The sequence below is a fragment of the Gadus chalcogrammus genome, chromosome 2 (assembly GCF_026213295.1).
Source record: "Gadus chalcogrammus isolate NIFS_2021 chromosome 2, NIFS_Gcha_1.0, whole genome shotgun sequence".
NCBI lineage: Eukaryota > Metazoa > Chordata > Actinopteri > Gadiformes > Gadidae > Gadus > Gadus chalcogrammus.
The window spans coordinates 8737616-8765115 of record NC_079413.1 but is presented as its reverse complement, the minus strand read 5'-3'; the positions used below and the strand labels follow the sequence as shown (position 1 = coordinate 8765115).

General features: G+C 44.6%; 3 protein-coding genes across 3 annotated transcripts in view; all 3 read right to left on the bottom strand.

The window, feature by feature from the left end:
- The window catches only part of kcnh4a (potassium voltage-gated channel, subfamily H (eag-related), member 4a), a 26196-nt gene extending 11655 nt beyond the window's left edge, over nt 1-14541 (bottom strand). Inside the window, exons 1-8 of the mRNA XM_056608947.1 lie at nt 14466-14541; nt 8149-8382; nt 7809-7940; nt 7523-7656; nt 4407-4677; nt 2834-2991; nt 2209-2416; nt 164-358 (exon numbers count right to left, since the gene is read on the bottom strand). Of these exons, the coding sequence (XP_056464922.1) occupies nt 164-358; nt 2209-2416; nt 2834-2991; nt 4407-4677; nt 7523-7656; nt 7809-7940; nt 8149-8382; nt 14466-14541 (1408 nt within the window). The remainder of the gene's footprint in view (nt 1-163; nt 359-2208; nt 2417-2833; nt 2992-4406; nt 4678-7522; nt 7657-7808; nt 7941-8148; nt 8383-14465) is intronic.
- A 1320-nt stretch (nt 14542-15861) lies between these two features.
- hcrt (hypocretin (orexin) neuropeptide precursor) lies at nt 15862-17397 on the bottom strand. The gene is made up of 2 exons (XM_056579308.1): nt 17338-17397; nt 15862-16233 (listed from the first exon to the last, which is right to left on the bottom strand). The coding sequence occupies exons 1-2, from the start codon at nt 17395-17397 to the stop codon at nt 15862-15864; spliced, it is 432 nt and encodes a 143-aa protein (XP_056435283.1).
- A 3284-nt stretch (nt 17398-20681) lies between these two features.
- Nucleotides 20682-27500, bottom strand: part of plcl5 (phospholipase C like 5) — a 72435-nt gene continuing 65616 nt past the window's right edge. The window contains exons 5-7 of the mRNA XM_056608934.1: nt 25088-25197; nt 21595-21741; nt 20682-21401 (exon numbers count right to left, since the gene is read on the bottom strand). Of these exons, the coding sequence (XP_056464909.1) occupies nt 20682-21401; nt 21595-21741; nt 25088-25197 (977 nt within the window). The remainder of the gene's footprint in view (nt 21402-21594; nt 21742-25087; nt 25198-27500) is intronic.

The window sequence follows — 27500 nt, the reverse complement described above, 5'->3', positions numbered from 1 at the left end:
CTTGTACGGCGCTTTAATAGTACTCAAAGACGCTGGTCAGGTGATAAAGATTCCAAAAAGTACCAAAAAAGTGTATTCAAGCACAGCAACGTGTTGCAGGAAAACAAAAGGGGTAGGGGGAGCTGTGAAACAACAACCTTTGACTATTTCAGACCAAACCCACCGCCCATGAGCATGATGCAGATGGAGAAGATCTTCTCGGCGTCTGTGTTAGCGCACACGTTGCCGAAGCCCACGCTGGTGAGGCTGCTGAGGGTGAAGTACAGCGAGGCGATGTAGGCACTGGCCGTGGACGGCCCCCCGCTGGTACTGTTGATGTACGGAGTGTCCAGCCGCTTGCCCAGCTCTTGGAGCCAGCCTGGTGCGAAGGAGAGGAGAGGAAGGTGTGGGAAAGGGCGGGAAAAGCGAGGAAGGAAGTAACGAAGGGAGAGATGAAAACAGAAAGGGAGACGGTAAGGAAGGACGGAAAGGAGTGAGGAAGGATGAAAAGAAAGGAGGGAGGAGGGAAGGAAGGATGGAAGGTTAGAAAAAAAAAGGAAGGAAGGAAAGTAGAAAGATGAAAACAGGAAGGTAGACGGTAAGGAAGGAAGGAAAGGAGGGAGGAAGGATAAAAAGAAAGGAGGGAGGAGGGACGGAACGATGGGAGGATAGAACAAAAAGGAAGGAAGGAAAGAAGAAAGACATCCAATGATATTTATTTGCACACATCGATAAACATTTTAGTTCACACCTAAATGTGTGTGTGTGTGTGTGTGTGTGTGTGTGTGTGTGTGTGTGTGTGTGTGTGTGTGTGTGTGTGTGTGTGTGTGTGTGTGTGTGTGTGTGTGTGTGTGTGTGTGTGTGTGTGTGTGTGTGTGTGTGTGTGTGTGTGTGTGTGTGTGTGTGTGTGTAAGCTGGCGCTTGGCCAACCAGCTGCTTGTGCCCGGAGTGGCAGCCACCAAGGAGGATAACGCAGTCGCCCCATACGTTGATATCAAGTACCACACAGTGGGGGGCCTGGATCTCAGTGTACAGCCTCTGCACTTCACTTCCTCTTTGCAAATGAAGGGAAAGAGCTGGCGGAGCACTCAGACATCTGACGCAGGGTGTGTTTTGAGAGTCTTACAATATGAGGCGATATGCCATCCAAGAGTGTCAGTACATCCCCTTCCATCTGTGCTGATTAATGTGTTTCAAGGCTGAACACTCTCATGAATTGAAGCACACTCTTTCACACACACACACACACACACACACACACACACACACACACACACACACACACACACACACACACACACACACACACACACACACACACACACACACACACACACACACACACACTCACACACACACACACGCACGCACACACACACACACACACACACACACACACACACACACACACACACACACACACAAACACATCACTAATGAATGCTTGTCAAAGAAGTGCACAGTCACACACACACACAGTTCTTGTTCATCTAGTTTAGTGATTCTAATTGTTGGGGTCGACAAACTCAATACCATTTTGAGGGGGTTGCGAGAGGATTACCAAAAAGTATGTTTTCCGGAATTGTTTTCTTCATGTAATACAGCAAAAACACTTTATTCAAACTACCAGAAATAGCTTCTAAGTATGCCAAAGTTCACAGGGTTTCTGATAAATAAATAACATTTACCACCAGTGGCTCACAGAATTGAAATGCATCACCATGGTAACATGTGCCTGATCTTCCCCAACGTGTAGGGCTGATACTGCTCACTCCTAGTGCTAGCCTAGGCTTGCTTGGCTAACGTGGACCACTTGATTGTTTGTGGTGGTGGTGCTGGCGGAGGTGGTGGGGTTGACCGTGGTTGAGTGACAGGTGAAGATTGAGAAATAGTGAGAGAGAGAGAGAGAGAGAGAGAGAGAGAGAGAGAGAGAGAGAGAGAGAGAGAGAGAGAGAGAGAGAGAGAGAGAGAGAGAGAGAGAAAGAGGGATGCATAAAGCAAGACCCGGGAGGAAACAGGGAGTGTGTGCGTTTGTGCTTATGTGCGTCCGTCGATGCCTGTGTGTCCACCGTTGGGAGTAAGTCAGGAGGGACAACGGGGTCGCAAGTGCCGGCCCAAATCATTCGAGGGGTCACAAGCTTACTAGTTCCACCACTAGTCTAGACGGGACCTCTCCCAAAACTACTGACACACAAACCCATCCACACAAACACAAACCAAGACACTCACCTATGTCCCAGGTGACGGGGTCGCTGCTCTCGATCTCCTGCCGTCCGATGACGTACCACACGCAGGCCATCCAGTGGGCCAGCAGGGCGAACACGGACATGAGCAGGGTGAGCACCACGGCGCTGTACTGGGAGTAGCGGTCCAGCTTCTGCAGCAGCCTCAGCAGGCGTAGCAGACGCACCGTCTTCAGCAGGTGTACCAGGGACGCCTGGGAGCGGAGAGGGACGGCGACACGAGAGGAAACACATGCCATCACTATTGTCCAACGTTCAAGCGATTCATTGCTGAACTCAAGGGCGAAACAGAAAACGGTGGGGAATGATTGTATGGTATTGTCTGTGTTGTGGGTTTTCTTTCTGTACGGCTGCTATATGGCAGAGGGCACTGAAACAGCAGTCTGACAAAAGGTGTTGTTTTTCATGTGGATCTGTGTTCCATTGCTATTCCAGGAAGTGGATTTAGGTAATGGCAGCAATTTTCTACTTCTACAACATTTCTATAGAAAAGAAGGTTGAGGTCAAGGTGTGGGCCGCGCTAAAGATGTTGATACACAAAGAAGACATGTGCACACACCCACCCATGCAGATACAGTGCATGAAAATACTACATCAGTTTCAACTCTCACCACTGTTATGTTGAAGGCGTACAGGAGGTCAAAGGGCAAGGCTGCGATGAGATCAACAAAGAACCAGGTGTTGCAGTAGTGAAGAAAGATGGAGTGGGCATCGTACACCACTTGCCCCGACTGGCTCACATAGGTGGTCCGGAAATTCAGTACGATATCTGAAGAGGAGAAATTGATACAGTAAGTCATATATAAATATATCCAAGCTAAACTGTATGTATCCCTTGCGGTCTTACCCTTATATGTGTGGCATCAGATGCTAACCTTTCCCGCCAAAATCTCTGAGTTGCATTCGAGGGAGATTGCTCCAGCCTCTCACTTGACCTATGAGGAGCAACTTGCTCTGATGTGCTAACCCTAACCCTTTTTTTTTGTCTTGAAATTTCTTATCGATGAAAAACTTGAAGAAGTGATTCAGTTTTTCATTGTTTTCCTTGCACAATATGCACAATAAAGAAAATAAATACTACACTTGCTTTTTAGAGCATGGCATTAGCACTGCCTGGGATAAGGGTTCGATCCCCAATGGGGTAACCCATGCTTACAACATATGCACTCACTTCATTTTAAAACACTTTAGATCAAATCAACCATAAAGTGGCAAATGTTACTGTAATATATCATTGATCATTGTACAAATACATTTAGCTGCATTCTTGGTTCGCTCTGATTGTGTTAACCTTATAAGACTATCTTTACATATGCTTGTTGAAGGAGGTGGGGCCCCATGACAGCTGTGCTATAACACTTCTTTTGTCGACTAAATTGGGACAAGGTGGAACATCTCTAATTACTATCTGTAACCGGGGCAACAGAGAAATCATGAGTGTACTATCTGTAACCAGGGCAACAGAGAAATTGTGAATGTGTGAATGTGAATACCCTCAGCTTCGAGGGTATTTATAGTATTGTATTGTGTTGTGTCGTATTGAGTTACTGAACTGGTGAATAGTGAGTTGGTATTGTTATGATGAAGGTGTTTGATTTGGATATTACGACATATCCTGGATAACAAATACGCAAACACACCCTGCCAGGAGGCAAAAGACATAATGCTAATGAAAAACCATGATAATAAATAAGCGTTATTCAATCAATGGAGGGGATATAATAACAGTTGTGTAACAATCTGAGCGTTTACCTTATTTGTTCTCACAGCTGGAGTGTTTCTCGGTAAACTTGCCCTACATCAGAAGCAGGGCACTGCTGCCTCTATTTACCATCGCTCATTTACTTTACCAAGCGTGAATTCAGTTTTGAAACATGTCATTTATTAGCAGGCAGGCTAATGGTCTGGATCTTTTGAATTTTTTTTTGGCTTTGCGCCAAACAACCTAAGCCCTAGCACAGCTTTACTCATCTCTAAGTCTGAGTGGGACAACCAACAATGCCTGAAAGGGCCTTTGTCATTCCCCCAGGTGTGATGTTGATCAGCCACAAGCCAATTTCAAATCCTAACCATTAGTGACACCAGATGTGGGTCCAGTCCACAGTATAGGCGGGTGTGTTGATCCGCCAATCACGAATCTGGACGGACTGTAACGGCTAATCCTCATCACATCCTGCGTCTCACCCAGAATGAAGAGCATCTCCACGGCGATGTCGCTCCCCGCGGCGCCGCGGGAGACCGCGTGGGAGGAGTCCTGCTCCCCGTGGGCGCCGCCCCCCACATCGGGGCCCGTGAAGCACACGTCGTACGGCACGGTGACCGCCACGTAGAAGGTGGCCAGCAGGATCAGCCAGTCCCACAGAGCCTTGGAGACGCTGTAGTGGAGCAGGATGAAGTGGGACTTCTTCACCGCCGCCACCTTGTACTCGGGGAGGGAAGGCTTCTGGAACACGCTCTGAAGGGAAAACAGAACCAGCAGTCATAAAATAAACTACAAAGGCCAGCTCGGCAAGATAGAGTGAAACAACCTAAGACTCATTGTTGTTCTAGATTCTCGTGAACCCTGATCGGACTATAGGCATTATCTGTCTATTTCATTATTTTTATCCATTCTATAAATGTTATAAAAAAACTGGCCACTTTATTATTTCAGTATCTACACTCTTTCCTGCTATCAAAATAATTCACTTCTTAACAGCAACCCGGATAACATAATTTTATTTCCGCGCACATCATGGACCAAAATTATTTTATCATGAATAGGAACAACCACCTCATGCTTACCACAGAACTTAATGGATGGGTTTAAAGGGTTTGTCGATCAATTTAGAGACGCATTACAAAGAAGATAGAAAAACATCTCCCATGCACTTAAAGTAAAATGTATTAGTTGGGAGCAGTGACCATAGCCTATGTGGCAGTTATTTGATATTTTTCTTCAATAGCGAACATTTGAAGGGATACAGTGAGCTATCTGTAATTGGCTTAGAGTCCTTTTACATCGAAGGTGATTATTCATGGTGTTTTTTTTCACCAATCTTTTGACGGAGGTTTCTGGTTCTTAACGCACAATCCTCTTAATTCATCCATATTGTTAAACTGGTAATCCACGCCAACAGCCTTTCGATACACTATTTATTTAAAACAAAAGACAAAAAAAAAAAATATTATATTTTTGTAAAAGTCATACGTTCATCACTAGGCTATATAGAGTAATCTGTAGTTTCCGATTATAATCGGAACCTGCTCCAAATTCACATTGTGACTGATGTCAATAGTTTTGACGCAACGATTCTGTTTCACATCTTTTTTACTGTATCGCTACGCGTATGGTGTAAAGCACCTTTACCCAGAATTCAGGGGAGTTGTTGAATTCCAAATTCATAATTTTGCATAGGTCTACAGAATGGGAGTTTGCTTGGTTAGCATTAGCTTTCCGTTAGCCGCGCCTATTGACTTGAAGTGTTAAAGTAGCATTAGCTCCTGTACATGCTTGGAGGAAACCCTTTTAATTACTTTCCAAAGATTCCAATGTGTTCCAAAAATTAAACCTTCTTCAAAACAAATGGCCAGTAAAACATAACCACATTGTTGTCTGTCTACAAACACACATAATTCGGCACTATTTTCGGGTCTGGGATTATAAGGCCACCTGTGATTCACCACTGATTGGTTACCTTCAGCGTAGACTACCCAGCCAGAAGCAGAAGATAATGTACGCAATCGTCGCTGCCATATTGCTGAACTGGTGTGTGTTTATTTGACAAATTGCAGTCTTGTTGTTACTGGCACTAATTTGAAATTGTCTTCCGGGGAGTCCTCACTCCAAAACCCCCCCCCTGATCATCGACGGTACCGCTGTGGAGAGAGTGAGCAGCACCAAGTTCCTGGGGGTTCACATCAGTGAGGATCTCTCCTGGACAACCAACACTACATCACTGACCAAGAAGTCCAAGCGGCGCATCTACTAATTGCACTATAGGCTCTTTTTTTGTATCGTCCTGTTTTGATCAGTATATGCCAATGTTGTTATCAAAAAAAAAAAATTTGCACAAGGCAAGCCGATGCACTTCACCATGTAGATTCATCCATATTGTTAAACTGGTAATCCACGCCAACAGCCTTTGTCTTTTGTTTTAAATAAATAGTGTATCGAAAGGCTGTTGGCGTGGATTACCAGTTTAACAATATGGATGAATCTACATGGTGAAGTGCATCGGCTTGCCTTGTGCAAATTTTTTTTTTTTGATAACAACATTGGCATATACTGATCAAAACAGGACGATACAAAAAAAGAGCCTATAGTGCAATTAAACGACTGCTTTGAACAAATGTCATTTGAACATAGCAGTCAGGCTACTGCTTCTATGTTTTGAGCCAAAGAAAAAAAAACAAAAACCGCTGTTTTAACGCCGTTAAAATTGGTTTGCGTTAACGGCGTTAATAACGCGTTTAACTGACAGCTCTATTTTTTTCACACCTTTGCACTATTTAGAATTTATTTATTGTAAATATTACTTATTTTATTTGACCTAATATTCTCCCTTTTCTCCTTATTTGCACCGTGGGTCGGAGACAAACGCAATATCGAATTTCTGGCACATATATTTGAATTGACTATATGTCTGACTCTGACTTTTGAATTTCAAACACATATTTGCAGATACCAGATTAAGACTTTTCAACGTCTCCAAAACCTGATTATCAGGGCGGTCCCCTGATAATCCCCTAAAATACAAACTTTGTATTTCGATTACAGACTTGAGAAGTGGCAATTATTTTTACAAATGTATGGGAATATTTGCTGTAGAAAAAAGTTTCACTGGTCCTGTTTGATTAATTAGAGATCATATTTATACTTTATACTTATGATTAATTGTATAGTGAATAGTCCACCCTTCTAAAGTGATCAGGGTCATTTATGATAATTATCCAAATCAAGGTTTTGAAGAAGTTTATGGGCTTGCTAGGATTTGATTACCTGCTGATCCAATCTGGATTAAAAGTGATCAAATTGCCCATTTCAGAATTAAATCTCACCAGATCTGATTGGATGTCATTTGATCTTTCAGTCAAGATTAACAACTGAAAGTTAATAGCTTCAGTTACTGCCTTAACATTTATGGATTCGGGGAGTCATTTAATCCTTATCCTTAAAAGCTTTAAAAGAGTTTAGCTCGTAATGAAGATGCACTATAATTGAATTATATTCAGAGCAGCTCCTCTGTTTTAAAGGACAATAATCAGACTTTGTTAGGCGTGCTTCGGACAACAGGCGGCCAATCAGAGAAAAGACTCACATTGGAGAGTTTCCCCTTGCCCCTCTTGGTGAACAAACTGGTCAGGTGTGAAAACGCTGTTCTTCCTCGTTCATGAGCCTGCGAGAAATGTGTCCGGTTGTTCTTTGCGCTCTGGTGGGCAGCATCTGAAACACCTGCATTGAGAAAGGCACAATAAATTCACTATGGAAATCTGTGTCACACACAGAGGGTCATTCTCATCTGTTCCTTGTCTCCCAGAATTAGCGCTGTACTCTGAACCATAAGCGCCTGAGGGCCTTGTCATTAGCAGGATGATATGTCTCACTGTTTCTTCTGCTGTTATGTTGGCTCTTCCCGTAGGAGTCGCTGACGTCTTTAAAGGAGAACAGAAACAGGACCACCTCGCCCTTCTCGTTCTTAATTGGCACAATGTCCAGGAGGCACCAAAATGGACTTCCTGAGAATGACAAAAAAAAAAGGAGAAATCAATCAATATTAGGCTACTTACTGCTGTTTTGTGAGTGTTGATACTTGTTTTTCATGACGTTTATTTCCATGCGTTTTATTCAACGTGTTTATTTTTTGTTCTTCCTGAGTAGAAGCTCAGTGAGTGAGGAAGATAATTGAATGTGAGTGAAGAAAGTGTTTTCCGCATCAATCATCACCATTCTTCTGGTAGAAGCGGACCTCTCCCTGGTACTCCTGTTGGCTCTCGAGCGCTTTGTCCACCTGCGCGATCGCCCGCTCGCTGGACTCATCGCCGTGCAGGAAGCGACACGCGCAGTTCTTCTGCATAACCTCAGTGCGAACGAAGCCCGTCAATTCGCAAAAGCCGTCCGAGCAGTAGACAATAGGGTAGCCATGGCGACCTTGAGCGTTTCCCAGCAAAAAGTTGCTGTCTGTAAAAAGAAGAGAGCTAATGATTTCAATTATAACAACAGAGAGCGGAGAGAGGTTGTGAGGTTATGAAACGAGAATTACTCACACACACGCACACATACACACAAACACACGCACACACACACGCACGCACACACACACACACACACACACACACACACACACACACACACACACACACACACACACACACACACACACACACACACACACACACACACACACACACACACATAACTGATGAATACGAATATTGGAGTTATTCAGATAGAGTAGAATGCAAAATGTAATCTTGTACCTGCACCGCCGTAACGTCCCTGTACATTATGATCAGGGTTTTTATAGAGTAAACCCTTAATGATGAAACAATATATGTGGATCAAAGCTGGTTGCTATGACAACATGTAATTACTCAGAGCTTGTTTCCTTGGTGTTTGGATTTGTTTTCAGTGTCTTACAACAAAGACAAATGGTTTAATCTTAATTATTGGAAATGTGTCCTTAAATGGTCACAACTCAAGATATGTCTCTATATTGATTCCTATAAATTAAGTCAGAGCCCTCCAATGGGTTTGCATTCACCAACATATGAGGACAATTGTACTTGCAGAGTTCATTTGGGGAAAGACATCTAATAATTCAGAGGAACTGAAAGAATACATTTTACTATAAAGATGACACTCCATTGTCAATACAACATTCTAATTAGCATCACAACAATTCTAAATAGCATTAAATAGTTGGCAAACACATGATCCACCAAGGCAGTATAAGACCGATGACTGATATGTTAAATGACACTGATGATACGGTCTTTGGCCTTCCCATGACCCTTAGAGACCAGAGACAAACCAGGAGCTAATCAACAAAAGTACTGCAGTGTCCCATTTCACCTGTTTAAAAAACACCAGAACCACATGGAAAAAAAAAAAACTCACACTGATGTGAAGGTTTTTTTAACCTGAAACCAAGGTCTTGGTGGTATTCATTTACTGTAAGACATTTTACCTTGTGGATTATCAAGTGCATTTATAAGGACCCTATCATAGTCACAGTAGAAAGGTTTCACAACGATATTTTCATCACACCTCCTATTCCTATAAGAAAAGGAAAACGTCCCCTTAACCCAGTGGAGAAACAGCAGTAGCAAAAGGTCAGTAATTAAATACATTGTTGACAAAAGCAACAATTTAGTGTTTAAAGACTAAATAAAAGGCTTAATAAAAGTATACAATGATGAATACAAATGATTAATGTTTATTCTGCATGTATACGTGTCTAGTTATTAGCCCACACAGCCAAAGAAACATTACCTAACAAAAAAAGGAAAAGGTGGAAAAATCAAATTAAAACACGGAACATCATAATCGGCGAGAACAGCACCTGATCAGTGAGAAAGAAGAAAATGTGACTTTTTTAATGTTGCCATAGCGATGTCTGGAGAAAGGCATAAGGCTGAGCATATGATGCTGATTGGATAGATAGATCGATCGTGTCTGCAGAAAGTGCAGTTTAAGCTCACTCAACTATTTGCTTTTCTCCATGTGATATTCTCCATGACCATGAGAGTGGTTGCATAACACAACTATGTTTTGAGAGATGATCTATGTTCAATAGAAAGAACAATTGATGGTATAAGATTTTGGCCATTACGTAAATTAGGTCTGAAGTTCTTTGTAGTATAATCCATGGTCCTTGGTTTTGTCTTTCTACTTTTCTGTAACTAGCTGAATCCTTGAGGATTTATTCTTGTTCTGTTCATCTCTTTTGAACAAATGTGCCCATCCATATATCATATGCCTGACAGTTTCCAAGCTTATTGTCTGCTTAGCCAATTCAATATCCTGTATAAGGCAATGTTGGTTCGTCCCTTCTATTATCTGAGGAAACCCTGCAAACTCAATAGAAATGCATTCTAAAAGCTACCTGCTGGGTATGGAAATACAATGCAGAACTAAAAATAATGCCTGGAGTTGTCATGGTTTCTATAGATTCATGATGGTTTCCCCACCCAACTGACCAATAAAGCCTATATAGGTGAGGTAGGAGGATCACAGCTTCTGCTACTGGGAACAGTTGTTAAATTTAAGAATTTTAATTCAAAAGAGGACGAGAAATGAGAAACATGGTACATGAAGTACGTTCTATGTATGGTCCATTTTGCTCTCACAAATCTTTAGTGCGTCATCTGCAAGCACATCTCTCTCCTCCTCCCCCCCCCCCCCTCCCCTTCAAGACAAACACAGTAGTTTATCCACAGAGACAACGCAAACCATAAATCCACCTATTTGGGAGCTGGAGGAGCGCTATGATTTCACCGCCCACACGCAGGCAATTAAAATCGAGCCGGCTACGGAAGGTAGGAAGGATCGGGATCTTAAACGCACCAGCGAGATGCCCTTGCACGCTGTTGGTTCACCATTATATAACCATATCTTTGCATATCAAATAACCTTTTTGAAATGAACGGATGTATAAAAAAGCAGTGCAGTTTCAAATGGATTGTATTTGTTGATGTGAATGAGCCTCTTGACCGAATGTTAACCGATATGAATAATAGATTTACTTTCCAAGAGCACGCAGCGGTTGGCGGATGGGGAAGCCACAGGGAGAGTTGACCCACGTTTAGCCTCTGCATCATTTATTGTTCTCAATGACTCATCTGTTCATAGGTCATTGCCGTGTCATGCTAAGAGCTTGGAACTCAAGAGCCTCAGGTCCTCACCACTGCCACATACTGTATTTGTTACTGAATCGAGAGCAGAGTTTACGCCATGGTACCCTGCAAGAAGGAGACGTTATTTTATAATTACACGCGTCATCTGAGGTGATCTCAGGTTTACGGTTAGGGTCCACCTTCATTTTCATAGTGGATACATGCCTCACTTTTATACTTGTTAAGAATCTTTTTCCAGTAGTTTTTGAAGTCTTTATAATAATAATAATAATAATATCTTTATTTATATAGCACCTATAAGAACGATGGTTTACAAAGTGCTTTGACATAAGACATTTAGGAAGAGAATAAAAAGACGGCGTCATTTAAAAGCATGTCTATAAAAATGTGTTTTAAGAAGTGAATTAAAAGTCGTTACTGATTCAGCAAGCCATATCACCGTGTGCAGGTCATTCTAAAGCCGATGCGCCCTGGTGGAGAATGCCCGATCTCCTCTAGTTATGAGCCTCGACCTAGGAACAGTAAGGAGGGCCTCGCTAAGGCTGGGTCAGCATATCTGTGAGGTACTCGGGGGTAGACCTCGACAAGCCTTAAAAGTGATCAATAAAATCTTAAAATCGATTCTAAAAGAGACAGGGAGCCACTGCAAATAAGCTAAGACAGGAGTGATGTGATTTCGTTGGTTCAAACCAGTGAGAAGCCTAGCTTCCGAATTCTGAGCCAACTGGAGGTTGGAGAAAACAGGACTGTACAACTTCGTTAATGTGAGGGATGAAATTGAAGTCTGAATCTAAAATGACACCTACGTTTCTGGCAGTGGGCTTGATATTACTGGATAATGGACCGAGACTGATGGGACTGGGGATGGTGGTAGGCGGGTTGGACAGTATTATTTTGGATTTGGTGTTGTTAAGTTGGAGGAAGTTATGGGCCATCCAGTGGTTCACGTCTTTGAGGCAGTCTAAAACTGCAGCCAGGCTTCTCGGATTGTTGGGTCTCAGCGGGAGGTATATCTGTGTGTCGTCAGCATAGCAGTGAAAATAAACATTTAATTGGATAATTTGGCCGAGTGGGAGCATATATTTTGAAAATAAAATAGGACCTAAAAAGGAACCCTGCGGTACACCATAGGCTATTTGGGTTGTAGAGGAAGAGTGGTTTCCAATGGTGACCGCACAGGTTCTGTTAAAAAAATAAGAATTTAACCAACCAAGTGCGTTGTCCTTGATACCAAAAAAGATTTAAGACAATTTATTAAATTGTGTATCGTGTCGAAAGCGGCACTTAGGTCTAAAATAATAAAAATTGCACTCTCTCCTCTGTCAGTAGTTAAAAGCAGGTTATTGGTAACCTTGAGGAGGGCAGTTATTTTGTGCCATAAAAGATAAAATCTGGGAGGAAACAAATTTTTCTAAAACTTTTGAGAAAAATGCAAGTTTAAAAATAGGTCTAAAATTATTAAGATCAGAGGGGGCTATGTTGGGTTTCTTTAGAAAAAAACCAGATTTTGTTTGTGTACAGTAAAAATAGTTTGGATCCGAGTACTGAACCTTGTGGAACCCCACATGTTACTTTCATTAAATCAGATTTGTCATTTCGTATTTGTACATACTGCTCTCTTTTGTAAAGATTGTTACCAAGCATTGTGTGATATACTCCTCTAGATAGATACGTTTTTTCAGTATTGTCTGATATAATGTGTCAAATGCTTTTTTTAGGTCTATATTTCCTTGACGAAGTCCATGACTACCATTCTGGTGGATCAGTTTGATCGGAAACCATATTGGTGGTCACTCAGTAAGCTTAGAGTTTAGAGGAAGAAGAGAGATGGGTGTATAGTTTGAAAAGGAGTGCATGTCTCCATTTTTATAGATGGGTATGAACTTTGCTATTTTCATTTTGTTGGGAAATATGCCTGTTTGGAATAATTGGTTACATATATTGGTTAACGGTTTTGCTACAGATTCTATAATTGCTTCATTGAGCGAGAGAGATAAAATGAGAGAGAGGGGGACACAAGTGGCGAGAGAGAGAAAGAGAGAAAGAGAGAGAGAGAGAGAGAGAGAGAGAGAGAGAGAGAGAGAGAGAGAGAGAGAGAGAGAGAGAGAGAGAGACACACAAGTGGCAGCGAAGAGAGAGAGAGGGGGAGAGAGAGAGAGAGAGAGAGAGAGAGAGACACACAAGTGGCAGCGAAGAGAGAGAGAGGGGGGAGAGAGAGAGAGAGAGAGAGAGAGAGAGTGAGAGAGAGAGAGAGAGAGAGAGAGAGAGAGAGAGAGAGAGAGAGAGAGAGAGAGAGAGAGAGAGAGAGAGAGAGAGAGAGAGAGAGAGAGAGAGAGAGAGACATAGACCAAGACAATAAGGATAGGAGAGTCAAAGAGTGAGAGACACTCCTCACACTGAATTTATTGTATTATATAGCACATGATGGTGAGTCTGACCCATATACCCTCTCACGCTGTTGTTATCCATAGTCCTGCCGACAAGACTCAGAAACATAGCCAAATAGGACTGGTGGAAGAGAACACAGTAAGTTTCACTCACAGTGGCGGCATACAGAAACACCCTGGCATTAACTCTCAGAAACAAACACACTCACACACTCTTGCATGAACTCTCACACACAATCACACAAATACATGTAATATCAATCTTAATATTCGAGTCGTTTTGCCTCCTCCACATCAATGATTACGACATTGAAGATTCCGGGCTTTGGTACATGTGATGCTGTGGCTTGGGGTTATTCAAATGTGCTCATTTGCCTGTGTTGATCATGTCGGGGCATGGAGCATCCTGATAGGTAAGCTACGAGTGTCTCCTTCAGCCACAATGCACCTGCTGCTCCTTCTCTACTTCCCATCCCCTGCAGAGCAGTGGATTGTTGTTGTCGTGACATACTGCACCTACCATAATATTGTTGCAAATGTCTTTATATTCATAGGAAATGAATAATGAAAGAAGAATACATTAGTCTCTTTATTTTCGGTGTGAATAAAGAGCAGAGGCTTATTATACTGGCAGATTATACTGGTTGATTTTAAGTTTGGGGTTTGGGAATTATTCACATTCTGGATGCTACACAGCTAAGCTTTTTTTCTGTATTATGTAACATGATTCATCTAGTTTGATTCAGCACCAATCTTACATCTAACACAGGTCAAACTGTCAAGTTGATTCAATCAATATGAATATGTATTTCCTGATGTCTGTTTACCAAGTAACAAAGGAAACCTATGAAAATTAAAATAAATGTTAAATAAAACTGTTAAACGTCTTGGATGTCTTGAAAAGCAGAATATAAATATAATAAAATTAAATAAAATTAAATACAATTAAATTAAATTGCAACCAATACTGATAATGTATCCTAGCACAGCAGATGGCTGGTGTTTGAGCAGTACTTACGGGTTCCGTCAAAGTGGTTGGCGATGGTGTCCAAGAATGTGTTCTGCGGAGCGAGGAGGCCTTTCATCACAGGCATGTTGAAAAGTGCCCCCTTGGCTCTCAGAAAGGTGCAATGGTAGTATAAGTAGTAGTAGTAGTAGTAATAGTAGTAGCAGTAATATTCTCTACACAAGTCCCTCACTTCATCCCTGAAAAGGACCTGAACGAGAGCTCCCGAAACTCGCCTTCGTCCTGGTTGCCACGGCGTTGGCTCTCAAACTCTTGCCACTGTGCTCAAGCTGCTGGTTGTCATGGCTCCGAAAGGAGGGCTTTTACTCAGCGTTCAGCCCAGAAAGATGAGCGTCAGATGGGCCTCCCTTCTGCCGACTCTGAACCCCTCCTGGATCTACTTTCTCCTCAGCCTGCTATCTCTGCTCCCCTCCTGATTCTCCTCACACTGTTATCTCTGATCTCCTCCTGGTTTATCTCTCTCCTCACTCTGCTATCTCTGATCTCCTCCTGGTTCTCCTCACTCTGCTTTCTCAGATCTCGTCCTGGTTCACCTCTCTCCTCAAACTGCTGCCTCTGCTCCCCTCCTGGTTCACTGTGACCACAATGCTTCCACCATCCCTCTCCCTCTCTCTCTCTCTCTCTCTCTCTCTCTCTCTCTCTCTCTCTCTCTCTCTCTCTCTCTCTCTCTCTCTCTCTGTTGCACTTGCTCTCTCTCTGTTGCACTTGCGCTCTCTCTCTTGCCCCCCCCCCCCCCCCCCCCCCCCCCACACACACACACACACACACACACACACACACACACACACACACACACACACACACACACACACACACACACACACACACACACATACACACTCAGACACAGGGCGATAGAGCCAAGTATGGCTCTATGAGTATCTATGATTATCCATAACATCCGTCAGCTCCTTTGTTCTTTCTTCCCCTTGCTCTGTTGTGGTTCTTTATAGATTGAATTATAATTGTTATTAGTAATGTATTATTAATAAGATTGTTATTATGATGATTGAGCCTATCGTTTATCTTTGATTATTTAATTGGACATTAATTAACTTTTTCTAACGAGTATAGGCTATTGGCGTTATAAGTGTGTGTTGTATCCAACGGGCGTAATGACACAACAAGAGCTTGCACACAGTCTTGTATAACACAGATTTTATTTTATTCCATCAAAAGAGCTTATATGGGTGCATTTGCATTACTTTTTGTGTGATCTGGAAACATTTGGTCAACACAATTGTTTGCGTTGACATATATTTCCAATGTAAACATTTTTTTTTAAATTCAACAAAATATGTTTTCTTTCCCTCTTCCTTCATCATCTCATTAAAAAAAAAAGTCCCCAGCAACAGGCAGTTGTTGAAACCGCCCCTCTCCATCTCCATCAAGCGGTGAAGTCTTGCTGCGCCCATTGCATGAGCAGCCCGACCGCCTCTTCCTCCTCAGACCGCTTGCCCATAGTCAAGATCCCGGCTGCCTGATTCCGCGCGCCACCGCGGAGAAGCTGGTGGAGCCGACTGTGGAAGTGCTGCTCCTCCGCCTCCCGCTTCCCTAGAGTGAGGATGCCGGCTGACGCGTCCTCGCCAAGATGCATCCCGCCTAGCGCCCGGCCGGCACCGCCTGCCGGGCCACACAGCAGCAACACATAGAGGCGGCAGGCGCGGGGTGGCTCTCTGCTGCAGCACGACGCCGACACGCTGTGAGCGTCGCAGAGCGTGTGAGACGCAAGCAGCACTAACACGAGGACTTGGATTCTCTGTCGAATGCAAAACAGGAAGGTTCGTTTTACAGCCAACACACGGAGAATGAATCCAATGAATACATGAGATATCCAATCCCCTTGGGAGCGTGTCAATGTCCCCTTAGGCCTACATCTTCTGTGGGGAGATGGGGAATGTTCAATATCAATAGTGATACATAACTACACCAATTAACAAGTAGCCTAATGCCTTAACTAAGAGCCAGCAAAGGAAAGATGAGGATGATGTTGCCACTATTATAATAATCTACAAATAAGTAGGCCTAGGCATAACTGTTTCATTTTCTAAGCGGCCAACCATGTCTGCCATACGTCAACTTTGAAGGAATGTCAGAGTTTTCATGCTTGTTAGCCTCCATAAAAGAACAAACCAGCATGTCAACAGTTTGTATTAAACATTCACCGATTATAATAAAACCAAGCAAATGTCTTACTTTTTTACAACACGTGTCTCACTGTCCCTATAAAACATAGGGAATTAATAGAGAATGAATCTAGAGTGCTCTTGATGCATATTTCTCACCTTGTTTCCTTCATAGTCCTACATCTTCAGAGTATTTTTACTGAACCTTATGATATGAAAAATGAATATACCATTGTGTTTAGTCACAACGCTATTAATTGAATACCATGAAAAGAACTGAACCATGAGAATAACTATCTGAATGTCTCCTTGCATAATGCATACTAATGACGTCGATAATCCATCCATCAATACCGCTCATTAGACAATTCACAACCAATTTTCCTAGATTATCTTTCAATTTCATCAGAAGGGTTTAATATATTCCAACGCTAATTGTCCACAACACACTAACACACACACACACACACCAACCTATCCACCCGCACATCAAGCTACCCACCCACACATACAGCAACCTACCCGTCCACACACACCCACGCATCCACACCTGAGCTACAGGATAGCCCTGTGACTGGGGTGTTTCACTCTGCCAAAAGCCAAACGGCGACCGCCTACAAGTAGGCTTCCTTGAGCAAGATGCAAGATTGCATCTCGACTTCACACTTACCCAAAAGTGAGGAGTCCCCTTTGGTTTGGAAAATGGCTCCTAAATGATAGCAACACAAACAGCTTACCTTGAGCACTGATTTCTCCACCCCAGCAGGTGTTTGGGACACTGTGGAGGACCACTTCATTTTCTCCGGTGTTTTTCTCGATTCCTCAGAAGTTCTCACCTTATCGAAAGCAGTGGTCAGGCTTTCGCTTTTATACACACACACAAACACCACCATAGGCTGTCCATAACACCCAACACCTCCATCAGCATCACTACAACTCAGAACCACCCCCACCGGCACCTTTAGGGACGTCAACAGCAACCGGCATAAAAACACAACAAAGGTCTCTTTTTGTTAATTAGTTTCTTGAGGTAAACAGATCACCATCTTCGTCTTCGTCATCTCCACAGAAAGGCCTGCAACCTTTCAGAATCTGCTGGTATGTCTTTTGTGGATGGGATGCCAATAGGTGTATTAGCCCATACCAGGGTAATGAGAAGGGAGAGAAAGGGCCTCAATTAGCCATTGACATCATCGTACGATGATGCAACACAATAGACCAAAAAATGTATAAAAGAGGACTGTTATTTCTGTGCACAACTCTTGGACTAATGATGTATATTGGGATAATAATATAAATAGAAAAGTCAAGGATAGTATCTATGTTTTGTTGAACATACAGAATGATTCAGCTAATAAGTTGCAGAATATGGACACTTCTGGTGAGATACGTTTTCTCCTCAAATGATAATATAAAACGGAACTTCTCTTCCCTATGCCATCTATGTAAAACTGTCACTTTCTCATGAAAGATAAAATCTATATTTGATGCCATCTAATGTACAAAAGCTTGCATTACCTCAAATAATGTCATGTAAATGTAACTGGTTATCATCAGGTGACCTGATATATATTTTTTGTCTGCCTGTTTTTTACTCTTTCACTTAGAATAGCTCAGCTGAATTTCAGCAACTTTATTCTATCAGGTAGACTTCTGAAATTCAGATACAATGATGAAGAGTCTACAGAATCCATCATGATGTATGAGCTGCTTTACTTGCAGAAAGAAGCACAACATAACAAGAGGTATTTTTGCTAAAAACACATCTCATGCACCAATAACATTGAGCTCGACAAAGAAAAAGAGGAGACAGAGGCAACAATGACGCCTATTTTAATGGGCCACTTAAAATAACTCTTACAGAATACACAATTACTTGATATTGTGATGAAACAGAAAAAAACGAAACACTCATTGGCTAATGTTTGACCAACCTGTGTGGGTGTTCATCATACCCTTTCAGCAGTCTTAACTACCCTGCTTCTTTCACTTAACACAACTTTGTCTATAGCGAAGTAATGTGTATAAAAACGAATTGTGATATTAATTTCTAAACATTTATTATTATTATAATGTCAATCTTCAACGTTTGTTTCTGTGATCATTAACATTGTTCCCTTCATCTTACATACAGTTTTTACAACCAAACACCCCCCCCCCCCCAAAAAAAAAAACACTTATACTCTGTAGGCTCGGACAACAGACAGCAGTAGCGTGCTTTTCCTTTTGACAGTTTGGTCTTTTGGGAGTCATTTGTGAGCTAACCCAAGACCAAAATATAACTGACGCAAATGACATCACACACGCACGGCACGCAGAGTCCTTCGGGCCGGACTTGATTACTGTCTAAAGGAAAGGGAGGTAGAAGAGGAGGAAGACCTTCATCACTGAAGAAGACTCCATTTAGGACGACACCAACACCATTATGAGATGATTAACAGCTGCTGTGAGGGTAGATTTCCGCTTTTTTTTTCTTTTACTTCTTATTCATTGCCACCAACCGCATGTTCCTGGACGGTTCTGAGATGGTCGGTGAGTTCTATATAGTTCATCTTGGGTTCAAGTTGCAAGACTTGGCGCACTGCAGAAAAAAATAATGACTATCTCTTATTTATTATTTTTGTCTTGAGGGAAGCTGCTGCTAGGCTGCATTGAGCAGGAGGAAATCTAAGGTTGACAATCGAAAGAGGTGGAATCAAAATGACGGGGGGGAAAGATAGCCACAAAGAAAGACGGCAAATTAAAAGTACAACAAAATAAAAAACAAAGACTTGCCAAAGTGTCTTTTGCGGGGAAATTCAAAGGCAAATATATGCGGTATGAAATGCCAATAACATTGAGAGCCTGTACCCATAGATCTGTATCAAATAGTGTAGTGGGGGCAAGTAGTGAGCGCCCCCAAGTGGCCAAAGAGAGACAGAGACACACCTGACTGAAGTGGCTGATTCAAGATCCAACCCTGAAGCTGTCTTTCATTCCTTTCTTTCTTCACATCAAGAGAGAGTCAAAGACCGACGGAGCCCACGTTAACTTGACAGTCGGTCTATTTCAATGGTCAGCGCTGGATAGCTATGGTTAGACTGTTACATCCGTCAAAAGGGAGATGAAACAATACTTGTTTAATTAAAGCTGCTTTAGGTACGATTTTTGAGTTGTAGAGAGAGAGCAGAAAAAGTGCGATAGGGAGCAGCATTAAATAATAAACGAGCAATCCCAAAATAGGTCCCCTCGTCTTCCTGTCTCCAAACAATTCTACAACATTGAAAAATTGTTTGTGTTCACACACCTGGGACTCACAGGCAAGATGGATTATTTTTACCGATCAGGGAGGAGATTTTCTGATTGTATCCAACATTGAAGCAGGGAACAATTTGAAATATAAATTGGCTCATAGAGAGGCAGGCACACATTCAACTGGAAGAGATATTCTCACAGCGCATTTCAATGACGGACGGCTAGGCCATTTCTTAGAAAAAACAATGCTCAAATTGTAGCTCTTAAATCTTACCTAACATCTTTAATTACATTCATTATAAGAGTAATGTGTTATGTCAGTTTTTTGTGCATGAATGAGTAATGGAACCTCATAATGAAATGCCAAAAATAAGCTATGTTGTACTCTTAAACAATCATTTTTATAATGTGTGCATCAGCCGATGTTCTTTTGTGCAAATCCACTCCAGCTCTCGTTTGACGAGTGGTTCAAATTTACTCTTCAACAAGTGGCACTTTGTAGCAGGGCTTTTGAATTTGCTTGCCACTCACTCACATTAAATCCCCCCAGGCCCTCGCCACTCTTTTATCCCTGCAGCTATTAAAACTCAGCATTTCAAAAGATGTTTCATCCTCCTTTAAATGTCCAGCTTTTTCCACGTCCCACTTTGACCCTCTTTTGATCACCTGCAGCTCCCTCCCACTCTCAGACCTGTGTCTCACTCCTAACACGACGGGGCTTCCCCTGTGCCGCTACCTCTCTTCCCCTCCCTTCCTCCACCTTCCCCTCCTCACTGACCTCCCTGTTCATGTCCGTGTCTCTGTCTCTGTTCAGCTTATTGGGTCCTCTGTGGGCACAGGCTGTATGTCAGCAGGAGCCAGCGGCAGGCTCTCTGATTGGCTCCTTCTCGGGGACCGGGTCCGATGGGCCTGCTGCCTTCTGCTGCTGGGGTAGAAGCTGGGGCTGGAGCTGGGGCTGGAGCTGGGGTAGAGGCTGGGACTGGGCCTGCAGTTGGAGCTGGGTCTGGGGTAGAAACTTGGACTGGAGCTTGGGTTGAAGCTGGGCCTGGGGTTGGGTCTGCGGTTGGAACTGGGCCTGGGGTAGAGGCTTGGGCTGTGGCTGGGGCAGAGACTGGCTCAGAGGCTGGGTCGGAGGTTGGGCGTGGGGTAGGTACTGGGGCTGTAGCTGGGCTTGAGGCGTGGGCGGAGGGTGGGACTGGGGCAGGGACTGGGGCTTTGGTGGAGGTTGGGGTACGGTTTGAGGTGGAGGCCCGGCTACAGTTAGTGGTGGAGGCTGGTGTACAGTCTGTGGTGGATGCTGGACCGGGGAATACGCTGGGGGGTGGGGGAAAGCGGGAATAAACGGGATCAAAGAAGGAGGGGGAACGGAGGGAGGCAGAGGCCGGAGGGAGGCCCGAGGCGAGGCCTGGGATTGGGCCTGCGGCTGGGGTGGCGGGTGCAGGGGTAGGGGTAGGTGGTGGGGATGGGGATGGGGATGGGGATGGGGCGTGGCGGCATTCAGGGAAGGGGCCTGGGGCTGGGGCTGGGCAGGGGATAGGGCCTTCTGCTGGGAGTGCTGCTGCTGTGGCTGGGGGAGGCTGAGGGAGGCCGGGGGGAGAGGGTGGTGCTGGGGCTGGGGGAGGCTGAGGGAGGCCGGGGGGAGAGGGTGGTGCTGGGGCTGGGGGAGGCTGAGGGAGGCCGGGGGGAGAGGGTGGTGCTGGGGCTGGGGGAGGCTGAGGGAGGCCGGTGGGAGAGGGTGGGTGCTGGTGCTGGGGAGGCTGAGGGAGGCCGGGGGGAGAGGGTGGGGCGGGAGCTGGGGGGGACGCCGCCCCGTTCTTGCTGAGGCCACAGGACTGGGCGGCGCAGTGGATCTGCCGCAGAGTGTCCAGCGCCTCGTTCTTGGCGTGCTTCAGCAGGTCTGCCTGGCCCTGGGCGAGTCACATAGAGAGAGACAGAGGAGAGGGAGGGGGGGGGGGGGGAGGAGGAGGATGGGAGGGAGGGAATGAGGGGGAGAGAGGGAGCGAGAAGGAGAGCGAAAGAGGGAAGGAGATCAGACAAAGATAGCATCCTCAAGTTTTGATTTGAAATGTTTCTATGATTTGTTTTCTGCATTTACTTGCAGTATACACACAGGGGCAGTGTTGGACCTTTAAGTGATATGCAGATCAGCCATGCTGTTTGTCTATGGTACATGGGGGGGGTTTGAGGGCGGTGGATCTTGAGTCACGGTACCGTTGACTCAGTATGTGTCAACAAGACAATACAGAGCAGCAGCTGTGAGCTCCCACATGGGTAAGTATACTGTCTCTGTGAAATAGGCCCAGGCCACTTATTATTCACAACGCACACACATACACTCACACACACACACACACACACACACACACACACACACACACACACACACACACACACACACACACACACACACACACGTCCTGACACACACACACGCACACACACACCCTCGCTTAGGTCATCAGAACCAATCAGTGGAGAGATGGCCTTTTGCTGTCATTGCCTTTGCTTTAGTCATCTTCTCCTCTCTCTTTCGTTCCATCTGTTTTTCCCATTAGCATTCCAGACACATATTATTTCTTACAAGTGAAAGTCATTCTCTCCATCTGCGTTTGTCTCAATCTGTTACAGCAAGAATTTTTCTAATTTCCAATCAGTGTGAGAATCCACGGGATGAAAGCGCCGAATGGCCCTCGGCCAGAAGACGGACAGGCGGGGAATCACCGAAAAGAGATCTCTATAAACGTCTTCATCTTTCATTTCAGTAATTCCGTTTAACCAAGTCGAGGACAGCGGGCCCTGTGATGTTTGTGTGAGTATTATGGGATATCACGATGGCCTTATGGTCGCTGGTACCCGATTCAAAGTTATGCTAATCCTTCCAATGAGAGTCACACGATCTGAAGATCTGTTACAGGGTCAGAGGCCGGGACCATGAATGAGTCATATACGAGTGATAAAACCAAATTAAATGTGCTTCGAGAGTCGGCGGGTAACTTGTTGCCCTGTCCCTACCTGGATCAGACCACACCTTGAAGACACCAGCACGGTCAGGCTGAAATAATGGTGCTACTTCAGGCTGGGGCTGGGGGCTTATAGCAGTGTTTGAATATGGATGGGCGGTCAGAATGATATAAACTCCTATTAAATGAACCTATTAAACATATGGTCATTAATTGTGATAAAGCCCTGACTAATTGTTCTTGATGGAGGGTTAGTGGACATTAAGCCCGATATGCATGCAAAACAGGTAAAAAATGTCATAAACCCTTTGCAGTTCAACTTTTTCTCATTCCCTTCGAGTGCAGTGACAAGCGGAAACAGAGTATGTCAATTGCCCTGCTTACGTGAGCAGTACCTTCCTTGCGGGAAAAACCTCCTCTGTCGAATCAGAGGAGGAGACTCGTATTGATTGGACAAGGATGACCCCCGTGAGTTGTTTGCTGTCAGTTTAAGGTCGCTGAGGCTCACCGAAGAGGAGCATATCTATCCATCGTTCTCTAAATGGTGTTTGACAAGACGGTTCTCTTGGGAGCGGGAGGGAAACATAGTAGGCTTATGGTTGTTTCATTGAGGAATGTCAGTGAGAGGAAAACAGGGAATTGACTGTGGCTTTGTCCTTTAACATCGCCAAACTGCCCTTCTGCTGGACAAATTGCCCTTTTCAAAGAAAGACAGAAGGTTAACAAATTACTCATAGCCTCTGATGGTTGAGAGAGTAGGACAGAGACTCGGATTGCTCTCCGAGTCTCCGTTGCAGCTTTTAACCGTCTACAAACGATATATCTGTTTGAACTGCTCCACTGGGCAAATAAATGCATAAGGTTTAAGCCCCTTGTCCAGGGCTTAGACTGTAAGAATCGTCTTGATGACGGTTAAAAACACACATTGTGATTAGGGAAGGGATGCTCTTGCCGTAAGAATGACAAAGTGTTTAACAACTTTTCCCTTCTAATTGTTTATGAGATAGTGGGGATAATAGGCGAGTGGGGTAATAGCAAACAATTACAAGTTCCTCAACTATAGTCAACCACCAGAGGGCGCTGTTAACCAGTAGGAAACTCGTCGTCAAGTGAAGTTGACTGAGCACGGCTTGCTAACCTTGACAAGCGTTCACCAACTGTTGTGCGGTAGAGACTTCAGAGATATGAAGTGCGTAGGGAAACCAGGGGATGTTCCAAAGGGCTAATCAGGCTAATCGTGCTAATCATGGTAATTAGATAACGGTCATTAGATAATGCCAGGTATACGGCTTTGAATAATAAAAGATGGATTGGGATTGGGAATGAGGGGTATTACTGTGCGTGTGTGTACCTAAAAGCCATGTGGTTGGAGTAAACACAATTGAGGATTTGGATTTGCATGTGCCTGTGTGTCCACCTGTTCTGCTGCTTAAGCACTTAAGAACATCCCCCAGCCCCCCCACCTCCCCACCTACCCCCGAAATCTTAATTAAGATAAATCTGTAGCTGCTACTTCATTAAAAAGCCAAGAGTAGAAGTAGTCAGCGCAGCGCAGTGATTTAATGATGCCGGGGACTCCGTCTCAGCGGCAGGCTCTCAGTCGATCACATCTGATAACGCAGCCGCCGGAACACAAACCAGAGTCCAGAGAACGAGCAGAGAGAGCGACAGCGAGAGATAGCGAGAGCGAGAGCGAGGGAGACAACTACTGCACTATGTGGGTCATCCCAAAAGATTCCTCATCATTTTTTTCTGATATCAACGCCTAAGCTTTAATATCTGCTTGGCCCCCCCGACCCAATGTGTGTGTATGTGTGTGTGTGTGTGTGTGTGTGTGTGTGTTGTGTGCGTGTCTACCAATGTCTGACAATGTGTCTAACTGATGCCGTGTGTTATCATGTTAGAGGAGTCGCTAAATAATACAGCAACGCTGCGTCGCAGCCACAATTAATTAAGAGACTTAAGGAATTAGACATCAGAGGCGGATGCGAATTGCCTCCAGGCTTTCCTTAAGACTCTACGTAGGTTTGTTTTCCACTCGCAGCGCGTGTCTGCCCATGCTCAACTTGGTAACCAGGTAATGTTGCAGCGTTTTAGCAGCATAAACCTGGGAAACTTGGTGGTGTATATGAATGTGAGTGAGTGAGTGAATGAGTGAGTGAGTGAATGAATGAGTGTGTGAGAGACAGAGAGAGAGAGAGAGAGAGAGAGAGAGAGAGAGAGAGAGAGGAAGTTAGTGAGTTTATGACGGCGAGAACAAGAGCATGCGTGTGTGTGTGTGTGTTTATCTAACCTTGAGCACAGTGATGTTCCAGGCGTAGCTCTCCATGGCCTTCTGCAGCTTGCGGCCCTTCAAGCCCTCTCTGGCCCCAATGCGGTGAAGGTCCACGTGGAAGTCAAGCCCTGGGAACAGGCAACACACAACACCAGTTCACTGTACAAGATCACACAGACCAGGACATTGTGAATGACGTCCAATTAAATACGCCTCGAATCTGTCGTGAATTGAGATGTTAAGAAATGTTAAGGGACAGGTGAAAGGGTCTTCGAGGAGATGAAACAAGTACCTGTTTGGCTTGAAGCCAAACACCAGAGCCATTGCACTATTCTGCTGCCGTCCCAAAGGAATCCTAAAAAACTAAAACTATGAAGAAACTCTTTGAAATAATGTCTGGAATTTCATTGGAATTCAATGTTCCTCATCACCCACAGTGCATCCTTCCAAGCCACGTGGGAAGCGAGAAATTTTTAAAAAGCGATCGAAACCCAAACAAAAATCGATACAAGAACAACATAACTGATGTCTTACAGTGATTAAACAACGACAAAACATAATGCATACAGTGAAACACAGCATCACAATACACATAACCGCACAATTCACTGTGGACATACCTGTCTCACCTCATCCCCCCTCCCTTCACCAAACATGACCACTGTCGTGCTGCATTACACACAAGGTGTGTGTTTGTGGTGTGTTTGCTGCAATGCAGGTTAACCTCCAATTACCTTAACAGGCCTGACGGCTCCGTTTCACCTGCATGGACCAGGGCTGACCTTCAGCACTTTGAGATAAACGTCAAGGAGTGCTTTAAAGCTGACCATGAGACATTTTTCCCTTATGGATATGCTAATCCACCCATGACCTTGTGTGTCAACTAAATCGATGGGGTCGGGTTATGTTACCCCCAGGTGACTGTGTGAGCTGATGTGTTATCATGCTGCTGTGTCTGTCGAGACTGGCTGGTATAGATGATGAAATACCAACACTGCTCTGCTGTACAGTATTGACACGCACACACACGCACACACACACACACACAAACACACAAAGACACACACCTATGCACACGCGTAGGTGTGTGATTTATTTCAATTCGAACCACACAAAAATATACATTCCTCCACGCTAGTTGCAGTAGGGTCAAAAACAGGCCTAACAAGATTGCTCAGCGGTCGCTCGGCTTTCACCTGCTCAGTTTGACAGCAGACAACAGACTCTGCAATATTATTCAGCATGCTGGAGTCGTTTAGGGACGACGCTTCATCCACATCGGATTAAGGTGAACGCAGAGGCAGTCGATCAAGGTGCAGTCGGGGCTTACGGTCGCTTAGAGGTGGGAGCGGGACATCAGGGATCAAACCCAAAACCCTTTGGGCACGGAGCCTAACGGCCCAGCTACGAGAATAACCTGTGCACACATGCTAAAGGGTACTTTACTGCTGCACACTGTGTGCACACGCACACACGCGCACGTGCACAAGCACACACACATACATGCACACACACACCGACACACATGCGCATACACACACACACACACACACACACACACACACACACACACACACACACACACAGGCATACGCACAAACGCACACACACCCATACACACATTCACACAAAAACACACACACACAGAAACACAAAGGCACACACACACACACACACATTTCAAGACTATCTCAACTGTTAAAAAAAAATAAAAAAAATACAATTCTCAAAATGTTATCCTTTTCCGAAACAGAGCCCTCGACCCTGCTCATTCCTTGCAGCGAGGCCCCTGGGGTGCCTGCAGAAACCTCCCTTTCAGCAGCGGAGGAGGGTGTTAACAGGGTTTACGGCGATGTGATCTTGTAATCTGGTGTGGTTAATAGGCTGCTGTTGGCGGTGCGGAGCTGAGCCCAGCTGAGCGAGAGGGCAGCACGCTCCAGGACTTTGTGGGGGGAGGGGGGGGGTGGGGTTGTGTGTATGTGTGTGTGTGTGTGTGTGCGTGTGTGTGTGTGTGTGTGTGTGTGTGTGTGTGTTAAGACAGAAGAAGAGAGACGGCGAGAGATTAAAGCAGTGCGGAAGCAGCTCCGTTGTGTGGAGCCTCCTCAAGCGTTTCGACTCTCCCATTATTAGCCGCCCCGTCACCCCCTTGTTTTAACCACCCGCCGTCCCTCCTGGTCGTCAGCTGGTGCTGCTGACATGGGAGGTGCAAGGGGTGGGGGTGGGGTGAAGAGAGAGAAGGAGAAAGAGAAGGAGAGAGAGAGAGAGAGAAGGAGAGAGAGAGAGAGAGAGAGAGAGAGAGAGAGAGAGAGAGAGAGAGAGAGAGAGAGAGAGAGAGAGAGAGAGAGAGAGAGAGAGGGAGAAGGGGGGAGAGAGAGAGATAGAGAGAAGGGGGAGAGAGAGATTGAGAGAGAGAAGAGGGAAGAGAGAGAGA